General features: G+C 42.1%; 1 protein-coding gene and 1 long non-coding RNA gene across 2 annotated transcripts; one reads left to right on the forward strand and one right to left on the reverse strand.

The window, feature by feature from the left end:
* Window positions 1-1,317: 1,317 nt before the first annotated feature.
* On the reverse strand, window positions 1,318-5,503 carry LOC143109141 (uncharacterized). Its single transcript, XR_012983827.1, has 3 exons — window positions 5,286-5,503; window positions 3,632-3,829; window positions 1,318-1,788 (listed from the first exon to the last, which is right to left on the reverse strand). It is a non-coding gene; the product is annotated as an uncharacterized LOC143109141 (long non-coding RNA).
* Window positions 5,504-6,937: 1,434 nt separating this feature from the next.
* Window positions 6,938-15,280, forward strand: calm1b (calmodulin 1b). The gene is made up of 6 exons (XM_076271701.1): window positions 6,938-7,138; window positions 10,228-10,258; window positions 10,884-11,027; window positions 12,952-13,058; window positions 13,396-13,531; window positions 14,078-15,280. The coding sequence occupies exons 1-6, from the start codon at window positions 7,136-7,138 to the stop codon at window positions 14,104-14,106; spliced, it is 450 nt and encodes a 149-aa protein (XP_076127816.1). The 5' UTR covers window positions 6,938-7,135; the 3' UTR covers window positions 14,107-15,280.
* The last annotated feature ends 1,077 nt before the right edge of the window (window positions 15,281-16,357 follow it).

Here is a 16,357-nt window from a genome sequence, read left to right on the forward strand (position 1 = left end):
GAACCCCGACCGGTAGGCCCCGGCTGAAGTGCCCTTGAGCAAGGCACCTAACCCCTCACTGCTCCCCGAGCGCCGCTGTTGTTGCAGGCAGCTCACTGCGCCGGGATTAGTGTGTGCTTCACCTCACTGTGTGTTCACTGTGTGCAGTGTGTTTCACTAATTCACGGATTGGGATAAATGCAGAGACCAAATTTCCCTCACGGGATCAAAAGAGTATATATACTTATACTTACATGAATTAATTCTTATTTATCATATATATACAGTACGATGCATGAACAAAACAGGCATCAACTTTTTTTTAAAAGTTGGGATAGGAGTTCATGATAATTACAGCATATAAAAATATTTCTTGTTATTATTTTTTTTTATATATATATATTTTCTTATCTAGGCATTTGGTCTGCATTTATCCCAATCCGTGAATTAGTGAAACACACTCACAGTGAAATGAAGCACACACTAATCCCGGCGCAGTGAGCTGCCTGCAACAACAGCGGCGCTCGGGGAGGGTTAGGTGCCTTGCTCAAGGGCACTTCAGCCGTGCCTACTGGTCAGGGTTCGAACCGGCAACCCTCCGGTCACAAGTCCGATATATATATATATATATATATATATATATAACCGGTATATATACACGGTAAAAATATACCCAGATATCTTATAGCGAAATGCAGCGTTTTACATATACTGTACGGCTGAGTATCAGCCTTAGCTCGGCGGTCGTCCATGTTTTCTGTTAACATTCCACTTCAATTGCTTGGAACGCTTTGAAGTAGGAGCTAGTATACTTCAGGTAGGACGTCCCATGATCCCATTGCTTTGGATGGGCACTGGAACGCAGCATCATTCCAACTGAAAACACTTCCACGTAGGCTTCATCACATATTGTCCATTTCTCCTCGCCTCCTCTGGTATAATTAGACAAATGAGACATCCTCAAGACGTTGAGCTTTGAACAATTTCCATGGCACAAGCTAAAGGACCGAGGACAGAGGACATGCAAATAGCGAACCCTTAACGTGTCCAGACATGTTCATAACTTTTAAGTATCCTCTGGAAACACTTCTGTTGGTGTCTGAATTTTCTTTGTATTTTCTAAATGCTGCACATGTGTTGTCAAGATGTTTCCTTAAGTTGCTTGTCTATTTGCATTTGTTTTGTCGATTTGCATGTGTTTTCTTAATATGCAGCCCATTTGGCCCTGTCAGCCACAGTACTAAACACTGAAATAAAATAACATTGCATGCATCTTGAACAAAAATGCTGAGGAAACCTTGTCAGCTTCTGATTTAAATATTAATAGGCTACCACCACTGGCATTGTCAACTGTTTTAATCTCATACAACTTGGCATCAATGAAGGTAAAACAAGTCTTACATTCAAGTAATTCAAGCAAATAATTCCATTCAAGCAATCCTTATCTCGTAGAGAAGGGGAACAATCGCGGTACAATCACCTTTTTTATATTGTCTTTGTAATAAAATAAGACAATGACAGTAAAAACACCAATGAGCCATGGCGTAACCCATGGCTCGGACTGAGAACCAGGCACCTTTGCAACATTATCTTCATCTTGATGAGGAGGATAGTCATACTTTCTGAGGAAACGTAAAGTATCTTCTAAAGCTCTGTCAAGAAGTTGGCCTCTCATCAGTCCTTGGGACTCGTGAAAAAGGCAATTCACTGTGATCATGTCATGCCTGTTTACAAATCTTCTTGTGTCTGGCACGATGAAATCTTGATCAAACGTGTGATGGAGCACCACTAGGACAGTAGGCTTACCTCCTGTGAAAGAAATGAGATGAAGACAACAACTTCAGAGATGCTGAGGTGATGATCCACTGTATTGATCATCTCTGCACATTTACTGTAGGCAAAAAAAATATGTATACTACCATTCAAAAGCGTGGGGTCACTTAGAAATGTCCTTATTTTTGAAAGAAAAGCACTGTTTTTTTCAATGAAGATAACATTAAATTAATTAGAGATACAGTCTAGACATAGCCTGGGAAAAACCCAGACGTACTTCTGGCAAATTTGAGATTCGCTCTGAAAGTCCGTCTAGCCAAGAACCCATTCTAGCCCATTTCCAATTTTCCTAGATCTAGGCACCAATCAGGACCCTTGAGGTGGGCTTTACATGATGACGATAGCGCACCCTGTTGAAGAAGCCGTTTTTTTTTTTTAAAAAAGCACATCAACGATGGCTGCTGCCGCTTGTTTGAAGCTGCTATCATGGTGGTTTAAGACAGGGAGTTAGAAGTTTCTTAACTGCTTCCTTATGTTGGATTATGCAACATTGTACAAACATGTAAGGGGTAGGCTACCTGTGTGATATCTGCAAAAGTGGTAGGCTACTGAAAACGGTTTGATATTCTGTTCATTTATAGGCCTACAGTAGCTGGACACGTAGCCGACAGAAAACACATAGGCTACTATGCGAGCATAACTCGAATGTTACACTTCAGTGTTTGCCTTGAAACAATTCCGGCATAATTGCTTTGAACGTTTCAGTATCTCGTCCCCCATAGACCTCTCCAGAATAAGTCCCGCCTCCTAACTTCTGTATCCATCCAACCTTCGGTCGTCAAATGTCTATGGGAAATAACATGGCGTTTTGAAAGATCGTACCTGTCAAACTCTGTAGGTGACAAAGTAGAAAAAGCTGCTGGGCAAATTTTTGGCCTACACACTTCTGCCATCTAGTTTCTACTGGATATTTAGATTTTCGGTGCCGTTTAAGTAGTATAGTCTATAGTATACTACTTAAACGGCACCGACAATGAAGTGAAAAAGTGTTATAGACAGACAAATCTAAGTTTGAGGTGTTTGGATTAAACATTTGGAAAAACATTTGTGCGATGCAGAACAAATGAAAAGATGCTGGACGGGTGCCTGACACCATCTGTCGAGCATGGTGGAGGTAATGTGATGGTCTGGGGCTGCTTTGGTGCTGGTAAAGTATTTGTAGGTAAAAGGGTTTTTGAATAAGGAAGGCTATCACTCCATTTTGCAACGCCATGCCATACCCTGTGGACAGCACTTGATTGGAGCCAATTTCCTCCTACAACAGGACAATGACCCAAAACACACCTTCAAACTATGCAAGAACTATTTAGGGAAGAAGCAGTCAGCTGGTATTCTGTCTGTAATGGAGTGGCCAGCGCAGTCATCAGATCTCAACCATATTGAGCTGTTGTGGGAGCAGCTTGACCGTATGGTACGCAAGAAGCGCCCATCAAGCCAATCCAACTTGTGGGAGGTGCTTCATGAAGCATAGGGTGAAATTGTTCAGACTGACATCTAGAATGCCAAAGGTCTACCAGGCTGCAATTGCTGCAAATGGAGAATTCTTTGACGAAAAGTTGGCGAAAGTTTGAAGGATCAAAATTATTATTTCAAATAAAAATCATTATTTCTAAGCTTGTCAATCTCTTCAATATATTTTCTATTAACTTGGCAACTCATTTGATGAATAAAAGTGTGAGTTTTCATGGAAAACATGAAATTGTCTGGGTGACCCCAAACTTTTGAACGGTAGTGCACATTGTAATAATAATATCATGCATGTACTACTGTCTAAACTGTGTTGATAAAGGATCATTAATTTTTTCAATTAGTTACCTACCAGGAATTTTCCCAAGTGCAGCCTCGATGTCAGTCCCAAATCGTGAGACAATCGGACAGTAGGCAAGGATGACATCACAGTCCGAGTTGGTTGTTCCAGTCCAAGATCGGAGCTTCAGTCTGAGACATGTCTTGAAGTCTTTTTCACAATTCAGTGTGTTTCCAATGGTGACCTCGTGTACTTTCACCATCCTTGATCCTACAAAAACAAGTTATGCTTTGTGGACCTATGTCAACAACCATCATTAGTCCTTAGGTACTGAGCCAGAGGGGTTGGTCAGTACCATCTGAGGGGAATAAGTCTCATGGTGATTTTTGGCAAGGTACTGTATACCACCCTAGAGTTAGAAAAAAGTGATAGCATTGCATAGTAGCTTTTTGTGTGTTATCACCCTGTTTATGTACTACGCTTATGCAGGTATATATTTACAGGTGAATATGATAAAAATCTTAACTTATAGATATCCCCACAAAACTTCCACAGCTGATTATTTACATAATGTCAATATATTTTTTGTATTGGATGTTTTCTGAAATATTATGTATACATATGTAAATGAGCCATTAGCTAATTAAATATAATATTCAAGTACAGAAATCCTAACATTGGATAAAGTCAGGTTCAAAATTATTATTTTTGTTTTTCATTTTGGTGACATATTGTGACATGTTATTCCTGAAATTCCTGAATGCTGTATTTTTCAGAATGTCTTTAATACATTTGCTGAAAACCCATGCTATATGTATTCCATAACTTCTATTTACTTTCCGTAATATAGGTTACAAATCATAATGAACAATTCTTTCACAAACTCGCGTCACAGACCTACTTCACACACCACTGGAGGTGCAAACAATCGGAGTTTTGGTTGATTTGACCGTCAGTTAACTTCGAAACAGGTAGCCTATTTTACTTTGGATAGACAATAGCAATACATCATAGGAGTGAGTGATTAACGTCAAAAAAATCTAGACTGGAGAAACTCAACATTTGACACCTCCACCTGCTTGTTCTGAAGATTTCAAATAGTCCTCTAGTTACCAAATTCATAGCCAAAGAGCCAGAAGGAAAGACGCATGGATGGCTATAAAAGCTGTGCTTTCATTATACAATAAACACGAAAAAAATACATTTATAACCCTTGAGCCAGCTCCTTAGGCCTACTATGTGATCTCAATGGCAATGCAGCGTTTGTTTGCATCTCCAAAAACATGGCGTACCTGGTTACCTCGCAAAAACGCCCATAAATACCCGTATGTTTGTGTGAAAGAATATGCGTACTAGGCTTTAGGCTATGAATTCATTAACAGTTCAAAGCTATACGGTGACTACAGGTGTGGGTTGCATGAGAGTGCTTTAGAGCCTATTTAGGGCCTATCACTCGACCATAGCGTGTAGGCCAACATGTAAAACAAGACGAACGAAGTCCTATTGTTTTCAGTTAACATGACATCACTGCCCTGACTAACTGGTCTGGAATAGGCTATTCTGCTCAAACGATAAAGCATTTTCAAATATAAATGGCTCACGTCACCAAAAGTGTTCTCGATAGCAGAAACATCTAGGCTTTGGTAACAAGTCAGCGTTCAGTGAGCTTTGATTACAGGGCACTAAAGGCTACCTTAAGCTAACATTTAATACAAAACTACCTTACCTTTGTTGTGAGCTCTCGCAAAAAGGGACACAAAAACAAACAGATAGGGCTACCTTTCGTTCACTAAACAACAATTCCGAGACAAACCCGTCCCCCTGACTTTCACTTTCATTTCACATGAGGTGGTGCGGCAGATAATAATTCGACAATAGAATTATTAGGTTTACAAAATCGTATAAGACATATCCTGCACCTACAAATTACGCATAGCCTATATAAGTTATAAACAGTTGACACAATGTTTCATTGTAGACTGGTTTAACTCGAAATGACTGAGATTGTTACGTATGCAGTTTTGCAAAATAGACAGTAGAGGCACCATTTCACATTGTGGGTCTAGAAGCAAAGTTTTACATTGCGGACACGGTAGGATATGAAGTTAATTCTTACAAATATCTGATCATTTGTAGCCTGCACAGATGACATAACACATATATTAAACAATAAAAAAAATAGACCTGTACAGGTTTACGTGCATTGCAACATGCTGTGAAATGCATTCATTAATTTGCACAGCGCGCCAATCACTGGCAACTGTTTGCACGCCTGGAACCGCGACAGTGATTCGCAAACGTGTTCAGGTGAAATGATGCAAGAGAAGTTAAGGGGCGATATCACAGAAACGCTGGGCCAATATTTTTGGTGTAGGAGGCCTGTGTTTTGGAGGAAGTTGGTGCAATCTACAATATTCTTATTTTTATGGATTGAGCTTTTAAGCAAGCACCATAGCCTGGCGCAATGCAGTTCTACTATAGCCAATAATGGCTGCCAGCACATTCTGTATAATATTGCAGGTCCGCAATAACCAATCGGAAGCTTCGTAACATATCCGTCTCGCAAATTCTCTAGCGTCGACAAGGAAAGTGCTTTATAATCCTGAGGTATCCTTCCGCCACAGCAAACTAGTCCCCTATATTTGGGCTGTGAAATCACCTGAGGGTTTCACATAGTTGAGAGCGCATCATGTGAAGTCTAGTCGAATCCATTACAAGAGCCTAAAAACTGGAGACAACGTCATTAAGGCGAGATATAACCCATGCTTGACTGACTCATAGGCCTATGTGCCTAATCCTGAGTAGTTAAACCTATATTGTCATTTTGAAGGGATGTTATGATAATATCCATACCTTTTACTTTGTTGGTACAGATAGCCTACATAAATTAATTGTCTATGAATTATTACAGGGGAGAAATGAGGCTGTTGTGGCACTAGGACTAGGTTATAGAATAAAACAACCGTTTTCAAATAGGCTACAGAAGCAGACTGAATGCCTATCATATTTTGATTTACTCCCAAAAGTTTAGGGATAGAGATCCTTAATGTTGAATGAAGTTGGTATTTACATATCTAACATGAGAACCCTCTATAGGAACCTCATACACCCCAAACGTGTAATTAGTATCTTAGTAGAATGTATTAGGCCTAAGGAAAGATTCATGAAATACCGAACAAATATGCATAATAAAGAAAAGTGGGATAGCCTATGCCTTATCGATTTATCTGTGGCGCACGTTTGAAAATTGTAGGATATCTGCGCTTTAAAGGATGACAGCACTTGCTGCAAAGACTCATGGCAGAGATGGCCAATTTCATCGGCTGACGTATCACTGCCCTGCTTTATTAGTTGAGAAGGAGGAGGCGAGATCCATTTCTGCAGAGGGGCAGTGAGGAAGTGAGATAGCTGGGCCTGTTTGGCGGAGGAATACACATCTCGAGCTGCTGTCTATCGAAAACGCGTATAGTCAGCCTGAGCCTACACACCTACATTTTAACTTGAGGACCTGTATCCCGGGGACGCTCCTCGCATAGTCAAGTTTTCGTGCATTATCTCAGCTTGACTCCTTAAAACATGGTATGTATTCTATTTACATTTTTTCTCTCATTTTGGCTACAGCCTTGTTTTCATATTCAGAGCTTAAAAGTGTCTATGCAATGTTGCACTGTATGAAGACATTTGTTTTTACAGAGACAGTCTTGTTTTAATAACGTTTAGGGAATGCGGATGTGCCTGCACTGCTATACAGATTGTGAATACAGCCTACATACAATACACATTCTAATATAGGAGACTCGCGCTCCTCCAGCGATGCAGCAGTCAAAATGGAGCGGGAATCCGCGACAACTGCGCAATTTTTATGGCACGGGCTATTCGGCTTCCGTTAGATAATATCGGGTTGCCGTGATGCAGCCGGAGGAGATTGAGGTAGCTTTATTCCTACGATGGTCTGACAGTTTCGGGGATCAACAGACGATGAAAGTGTATTAAATTGATGGATCTAAAAACACGGGTGAGGGGGAGGGGAAGCGCGGCAGTGGTGTCCAGCCTAGTAGTAGGTTGTTTGACATGGGTTGGAAATCAGGGCTAACGCCTCCATTCATTCTTTGACACATACTTTAACAAGCCCTCGCCATCCCAAATCCACGGAAATACTTGTTTTGTGCGAAGCAATGAACGTGGTTAAATGATAGCCAACTGTAGGCTACTGCACTGTAGGCTACGACTATTTCGGTGAACTATCACAGTGCGTTTCGCTTTACAACATTGCCAGAAAACACGAAAATGAATTATGTTATTTTTATCAAATGGATAGGTCATTGAATAAGGTAGACTACTTATCGATTATTTGCGATGGAAATAGAGCTAGAGCTTATTGCGCATGAGGGACTCTCTTTGCTGATAATACATTGGGTGCATGTTCATTTGGTTGTCTTTTGCATGTTTTCAATGTATGCAAATTAAGGGGTGATGTCTCAATTGCACCAGTTAAAAGTATTGACATCAGTTCATTGGAGGTTGCCTTTTATGTAGGGCAAGTCATTATGTGTACTTAAAATTAACGCCCTAGCGATGTGGCCTCCATTAACAACAAAATGTGTATTATTCTCCATGAAATCAGATTTTCCAACGTGTGCAGTCTCAAAATGACAGCATTTAGTTTGTAATGGCTGGGAATATTTCGAAATCTGGTGAAGATAATTTCTCATTGGGCCACCAGAACCCCTAAAATAAATGCCGAGGTAATTTATAACCTGATATAAAAAAAAGACATTCACTTGACCCCATTTCCAATAGATAGGCTACTTCTGGCCTGTTGCAACCAAAATCTGATTCAGTGTTAGTTTTGGTACTGACATTCTTTGTTTTGACTGGCTGTACTGACAGTAGACGCAAAACAGACAGTTTTATCATTGTGATACAGGTAATGTTACACCACAAAGCTCTCGGGCCCTCTCCCCTACCTGTTACGATGTTGCATTAGCTGATGTGTGTTTATTAACTGTAGTGACACCTGACTCTGGTTGCATTATTTATTTACTTGCTTGGGTCCTGTCCTGGGTAACACAAACAGCCATCAATTCCCACTGTCTGGTTTATGCACATGACAGGACATCATATAACCCAACCCTAGATTTGGATTTGGATGCCCAAACTTGAGCTTTAATGAAAACACATTTTATTAAATATCTTGCACTGTTGGAGTGAAGTTGCGTGTGTTCCCTTTTTTATCTCTTAGGATGTCCTCCAAAGTTGGTGTTTTGCATATCTGTGTTTGGAACTGTACTCTAAACTCCCTACGGGTGTGTTCTGGTCTTCAGCGCTCATGCGACTTGCTCTCTTTAAACACCCTCCCCCCATACCCTTTCTTACAGTCCCCTCCACTGTAGTACAGCACTACACCAGGTACAGTGAGAACTGACCTGGTTACCCATGGCTGTGTGCCGAGGTGGTGGGGGTTTGGCTCTTGCCAGAAGGGTTTTCTGAGCAGCTGGCCTTTTTTGTGCTGGCACAGTGCCACCTCCACCCCACACACACCCTCACCCTCTCACTGCCCTTGCCCCACCCTACCACCTCCCCTCCCCTCTCCTCCCTTCCAGCTCCTCTGTTCTGGGCCACGAGGAGTCCGTTGCAGGGCTTGCCTGGGCAAAGTGTGTGGGCGCACGGAGTGAAGTCAGCCGCGCTGTGCCGTTGAGCAGGAAGGGCACTCCCACGCTCCGTGCGAAGCTTCCCCATGCCTCAGTGACGCCGTTCTGAGCGAAGCTGGCCAGGAGGCTGGGCAAGTGGGCAGGCAGGCCGGCACAGGTTGGGCCTGGCACTGCAGCCTGGGATGATGCCTATGACTTGGGCATCGTTGTGTTGGCCTGGCCAGTCACTAAGTCAAGGCCAGAGGGTGGAAAAAACAACCAAAGCGGGCGTTGTCTGGTCATGTCAGTGGGCCCCTGTACCATCACAGAGTCCGAGCCACTCCCTTCCTGAGTGCTAAGGGAAAGAAATCATTATGAGATGGAGAAAGGCTGTTACTACACCCATTAGGTCCATTAGGTCATTTGCTCCATTCTCATCCAACTGCCATTAGACTCTACCCTACTCTATGAGGATTTCCTCTCATTAGACTAGCACACCATTGGTTGGTTGGCTTGTTTTTCTGTAAAACGCTCTTTGCTGGCGACATTTAGTTGCGCTCCTGGTTGAAACATTTTGCTGAGCTGTCAATGACACGGCTAAACTGACAGCGTCAGCAGTGTTGATCTCAGTCACTAAACTGACAAGGGAAGGGCTTTGTGGAAGTACAAAAGCACTCTAGTTTTACACTTTGCAGTTCAGTATTATTGGGACTAATATAACAGCCTTCTGTGATGGCATAGCAAATGTACAGTGGTATCTGTTGGCAAGATCTTGTTCCTAAGCAGTTGCATCACAGAGTCCTACATAACTTTGGGTGCCTTTGTTTACGTAAAAAAAACCTGATAAAATACTGGAGAATAGTGTAATCGCGTGCAGTGCACGTAATCATACTCAAATGTGCCACAAGCACAAAGCCACAACATTTTAGGCCTTAACATTTTGTGGTACTAGCTGCTTTTCCTTCATTCTCTCTAGGCTGGTCAACTAAGTAACATTTCTGAGGCCCTAACTGACTGCCTTACCTTTATCCTCTCTAGGCTGATCAACTAACGGAAGAGCAAATTGCAGGTAAGACAAACCATTCCATATTATTTTGCCATGTGCCTTAACCAGGGGTCTCCCAATGCAGTGAGATTTATTTTTCAATCAGTGTTATTTTTTAATGTGACTAAAGGTCACATGGAATTCAGACTTGGCCTTTAGAATGTGGAATATTTCTTTTTGTTTGGGTGTCCCAAACATAATGAGTTTTAGCCAGATTTCTTACATAATGACATGATTTGTGCCAGTGGTAAATTCATACTTGTGCTGTGTTTCATAAACCCCTCCGTGATTAATTATGGACTGCACTGGTGTCTGGGGTAAAAGCGCTTGACTTCAAACACATTGCCTTTTTGGTCTTTATAATTCCATCTTGGAGTATGTGTAAGGCTCAAAGGACGGGAGAGAAAATAACAAAGTAGTGAAAAAAGAGAGAATTTGAGCAGGATTTTGAAAAGGCCCAGATAATAAATTTGGCGTACTTTACATCAAATGTTTAGTTTCATAAAAAGAAGTGTCATTAGTATGACTACTACTGCAACTATTAATATTACTGCTATGATTATTACACCGATTACCATAGGGCTGTGATAACACTTTCATGGTCAGCTCAGTAACTGTTGCCTATCTTCTCTCTCTCCTCTCATCCCAGAGTTCAAGGAGGCTTTCTCCTTATTCGACAAGGACGGCGATGGCACCATCACAACCAAAGAGCTGGGCACAGTCATGAGGTCACTCGGTCAGAACCCCACAGAAGCCGAGCTGCAGGACATGATCAACGAGGTCGACGCTGACGGTTAGCTCACACTCATATTTGGTGATTAGAGTCCAATTGTGCCCATGGTGCCGGCAAAGCCGTGAGTTATTAAACTAGTGGTCAGTGTTGAAAGTAGTGAATGATGCACACCGTTGTTGGCTAGGAGTTGGATCTGCCAACACATTATTGGGCTTGATACCTAACACACATGCTGATGGGAATGTACATTATACTTTAATGTGCTTCAGCTACAATCAGTTTCTAAATGAGTAAATGCAAATGAAAGTATCATTAATACAGATAGAAAAAAACATGGCCATATCTCCATGACTGCTGGCTGCTGGCCAAATCCCTTTAGATTTGATTGTCATGAGAAACACAACTATAATCATGGCCAAAAATGGAAGCAAGAGTCGTCAAACTTCTGAAAGTCTAGTTGCTACCTGTCAGATATATTTGACATTTCCAGATTTGTGACGTGGAGGGTAAACATTTTGACATAGAGGATTTGCCGTTTTACACTCTGGCCGGTCCGTGGAAGGAACTTTTTTTGGGTCCCACAAAATTGCTACATATGGAACACCCCCACATTGCTACATATTGAACACCCCCACTCTAAAATGAAGGCCACCTCAACTGGACCACACAAAAAAAAATCCCTGTGGTTCCACACCATCTCTTCCACTGACGCAATCTAGGCCAGACGGCAATAAACCTAGTAATGGAAAATAAAAGTGATTACATAATGCACTCTGAACATCCAGTACCCACATCCACTCGTTTGAACCGAGCCGGCGTGCCGTGGAGAAGAGCTGATTTAGAGCGCTGACATTGGAAATGGCCTGGAAATGACTCAGGCTTATTTAATCACTTGCAACAGTATGCCGCTCTGGGGAAGATTCCTGTTGCCAAGCTTTAGAAATATAGAATATGAGCCGTTTATTTCGTTGCCCAACATCAGTCCACCTCCTTATACATCAAAAGTTATGTGGGTGTGATATACTGTATGGGATACATTGTATGTTTATATCTATATAGGTGTATAGAAACACATTGATTAACTCTCAATAAATCATCAGGACATGATCCTCTTTTATTGTGGCTTTTATTTTTAAATGGCGTTCATTTCAGGTGGCTTGCTCCCCTACTTTCAGCTACAGGGGTTCAGATCATAACCTCTAGCCGACAGGTCTCCATTAGCACCCACCCCTCCATGATAGCCTTAGCCCCTGTGCCACAGTAAGAACTCATCTTTGTGTATGGAGGATAATCCTAGTCCAGTAGCCCTCCACCCAGAGTTTAAAGCTCTAAAGCTGCCCTTTGACCCACTCTCAATCTCTCGGTAGTTCGGTTGGCTCGGCTAATGCAGCCGTTCTCCCATGCTAGCAGCGCCCACCCCTCCCCTGCTGGGTACAGTGGCTCTGCTTAATATCCATTCTCTCTCTGCGCTGAGCCTATCCAGACGTGTCATTCAGCAGGCTCGTCCGGGAGATTGTGAGAGATTGTGATCCCTCGGTAATCTGGACCCACGGTCACATGGCTATTGATCCCTCACCCCGACCCCTCCTGTGAATCCCTTGCTCCAAGCCCTTTCCTCTGTGTGTGCACGCTACCACATGCTTTTAGACGTCACTGAATGCAGGGGAAAGCCCTGTCTAGTTAACTCATTCTGTGATTTACTGTGAGTTTGCATAATGGGCCGTGGATGTTCCCCTAAGCACCTGGGGCTTTCCCTGTGGTTGGGGAGTGCAGTGGACAAATAGAGCTTCTGCACTTGTGCACACACACACACACACACACACACACACACACACACACACACTGGAACGCTGCCATCAGTTATGTTTTTTTATGTACAAGTGTAAATCCCTTGTTTGTGTGTGCCTCTGCAATCTGGATTGGACTGTGTTGTTCTTTTTATTTCATTTGGCTGACCTTTTCCATTCTGCCTTCCTTCTCTCAGGAAACGGAACCATCGATTTCCCAGAGTTCCTGACCATGATGGCCAGGAAAATGAAGGACACAGACAGCGAGGAGGAGATCCGTGAGGCCTTCCGGGTATTTGACAAGGTACGGCCCCCTCCTTCCTGAAAGTTTTTTAGTCCACGATCAATACCAGTTTTGGAACAATTTGAAACATTTGACCCAGTTTTTTATAAATGAAGAATGATTGAATCATTAGCCGTTATGACTCATTATGAGTGATCTCAAAATCATGATCAAACCAGTTTTGTCTCAATAGTTTCAGTCTGTTGTGAATGAGTAATGAATCGCAGGAACAAAGACAGACTCAATCATCAGCATTAAACTGTCTCTGTTAGATTAATACAGATCATATCTTAATGACTCTGTCTGTGTTGGATTAACACAGATTATATCTTAATGACTCTTTTTTTCTTGACGCCAGGACGGCAACGGCTACATCAGCGCCGCTGAGCTCCGCCACGTCATGACCAACCTGGGCGAGAAGCTGACGGACGAGGAGGTGGACGAGATGATCAGAGAAGCGGACATCGACGGTGATGGCCAGGTCAACTATGAAGGTAAGGCACAGGCACCAAGCGGCATCCCTGGCCTCGCATCCCACTGACATTACAATACACGATACACACACTGATGATGGGAGTGGTGGTGCTGGTGGCACCATCTGAAGCCGTACAGCAGGCTCTAGAGCATGAAGCTGAAGCGTGAGAATCTCCTCCTGGGGTGGACAGAGCGATGGCGTCTCAGCTCGTCTTGCTGATGTCCTGTGGCGCACTCCCTCCATGTCTGGGCTTGGGATGGCCTTGGGGTTTTTTTCCCCCCTCCCCTCTTCTCTGTGCTGTGAAATATTTATTCTCTAACACTACGGGATTGTGCCCTGCGTCATCTTGGGTCTTTGACTGAAATCAGACTGAGCGCCCTCTTGGAAAGCAGACACTGGGCTACGCACACATGCTACACTTTTGTTGTATATTGTTTAAAAATTAAAAAAGTGTTTAACAATTTAGGAGGCGGCAGAACTGCCTAGTGATGCAGTGTGTAATTACATAATTAATTTCTCTGCTCTTCTCTCTCTCTCTCTCTCTCTCTGTCCTCTGTCTCAACAGAATTTGTACAGATGATGACTGCAAAGTGAAGCCTGCCCATCCCTTCCTGCCCTCTTAGAAGAAAAAAAATCAAATGTTTTACTTACCTCTTGGAAAAAAAATGTTCATTTATTCATAATGTTTCTGTATAGAAAATAATTGAATGTTGAAATAAAAATATCCTTCTGTCCACACAGAAAAATAAGTTTAAAAAAAACATCTGCATGAAGTGCTTAGTGATCCTGTCCCCAAAGAAATCAGTTTAGCATCAGTAATAATAAACAAGAAAATAAAGTACTACTATGTATCTACCTTCAAAACTGAAGAGAAACAGCATCTGGTGAACTTCTTAAGTTCCATTTGCTCTTGGTAAAGTTTGGGCTGGCCATCTTTCTTCTCTCTGTTTTCTGTTCTACATGCATGCAGCTTGAGCATGGAGCCTGGTCTCCAGCCAGAGCGTGCTGATTCCACTGAATTGTTGTATCGTTGGTTTGGTACAGTTTTTTGTATATTGAGAGGAACCCTAAGATGAAGAGGAAAAATAAATATGAAAAGAAAGCTCTTAATTTTCGCAGTGGACAGTGGAATGGGACTTTTATTGTATGGTGGGATTGAAAAAAAAATAATAAAAAGTGACAAAAAAACAAACAAAAATTATACAAAAAATAAACATTTTAAATGTTTGGCATGTTTTATTTTTAATTTAGTTTTTTTTTTTTGCTCCTGCTCCTTTTATTTTAAATTCTGTTATTTTCCCTGTCTTCCCGACTCCTTACTTTCTTTGTGTTCTTTTTGGACGGCCATGTTTTTGTGCCTCTTGCTTTGGGCAGTAGTGGTGTTGGCATTGGTGGTGGTGGTTGGTTGGGGGGGGGGTTGATGGAATATCTGTGGGGTGTGGGTTAAGGTTGCCACTCGCCACTGCCTCCCTGTCCTCTGTGTTGACTTCATGCCACAGGGACAGAGGGTTGGGGGGCGGAAGGCTGGACAGGGAAGAGAGGGGGGGGCAGGACAGGTGGACGGGTGTCCAGGCGAGGGACAGAGATCTTGTTTACTGTATCTGCAGTTTGTTCTGTGGGTGTGTTCAGCACAAGAGGTGTCCTCCACTGTTCATTCTTTGTTTCAGTTTACATTCATTCCAAGTTGTACATGCTAGTCTTTGTTTTATTTAATTTTGTTTTGTTTATTTTATTTTCAAATAAAAAAGACCATGAACTTAAAAAAAAACTGTTGTCATGTGGTTCATCTTAAAGAGCCTTTAACAGCATCAGCATGTTAGCGCAAGCATGATATGACCATATTTATGTGGGTCTTATGCTAAAGGTCATATGTATTTAAACATGAGTGGTATTTGAGGGACTGAGTCATCAAATTATATAAGCCACACCAGATGCATCTGAAAGATTCATGACTAATTTACAAAAAAATAGTAATCTGCTACTGAGACACTGATGTCCTCACTGCTCAGCACAGGTTTTCTTTCCTGTAGCTAGTAGTTATCTTAGCGGTAGCATACTCTCCATTTAAAGTTCACCCTTGGCCTTAGGCAAGAGGGTGCTGCCCTGAGTATGGTAGACAACCAAACACGGCAGTGTGAGATATTTTAGAAGGTTTGAGGTCTACCACATTCAGTTCAGTTTTATATATAAATATAGTGCCAGAACGTTTTAAATGTGCTTTACAGAGCTGAGTGGTAGACTCAAGAACAGGTTCCTTAAAAACCATCGACTGAAAATGCAATGTAGCAGCCAAAGAGCCAGCTCAAGTGTCCTCCCATTAACAATGATACGTTAACTTAATGTCCTTTCAAACCAATCAAGCAAATCTCACAGGCCCTTTACAGTCTTAAAGGATCAGAGGCATTAAAAATAAATGGGCTAAGGTTAATAGCCAGACCACACAGTGCTCTGGAAGCACTTCCCTCATAAAAGCTGCCACACAGAGGTTCATAGATGTCAGGAGAATGGCACTACTGTCTGTTCTACATGAAAATGAGAGATCCTCAGCTTTAGTGGTGTTCGCATACTAATACAGGAGTGTGAGTAGCTGAAGTATATGAGTAATGTAGGCCTTATTATTTGAAGTTGTATTATTTAAAGCTGTCATGTATACATATCAGATTCTTATTGGATGTTTTGTTTGTGTGTTTCCAAATGGAGAAATATTGAGCAGGGGGTTGAAGGTATAAGCATGATACTCAAAACCCACAAAGATGACCCATAACAAGCCAGCTTCAACCAGCCAATCAGCACCCCCCGTGCTCACTCACACACTGACATCTGAGCTTGCCCTAGGGTTAAATTA

The sequence above is a fragment of the Alosa pseudoharengus genome, unplaced genomic scaffold (assembly GCF_046254945.1).
Source record: "Alosa pseudoharengus isolate Yale_2024_CS ecotype anadromous, Long Island Sound unplaced genomic scaffold, YU_APseudo_1.1 YU_APseudo_1.1_scf_7, whole genome shotgun sequence".
Lineage (NCBI taxonomy): Eukaryota > Metazoa > Chordata > Actinopteri > Clupeiformes > Clupeidae > Alosa > Alosa pseudoharengus.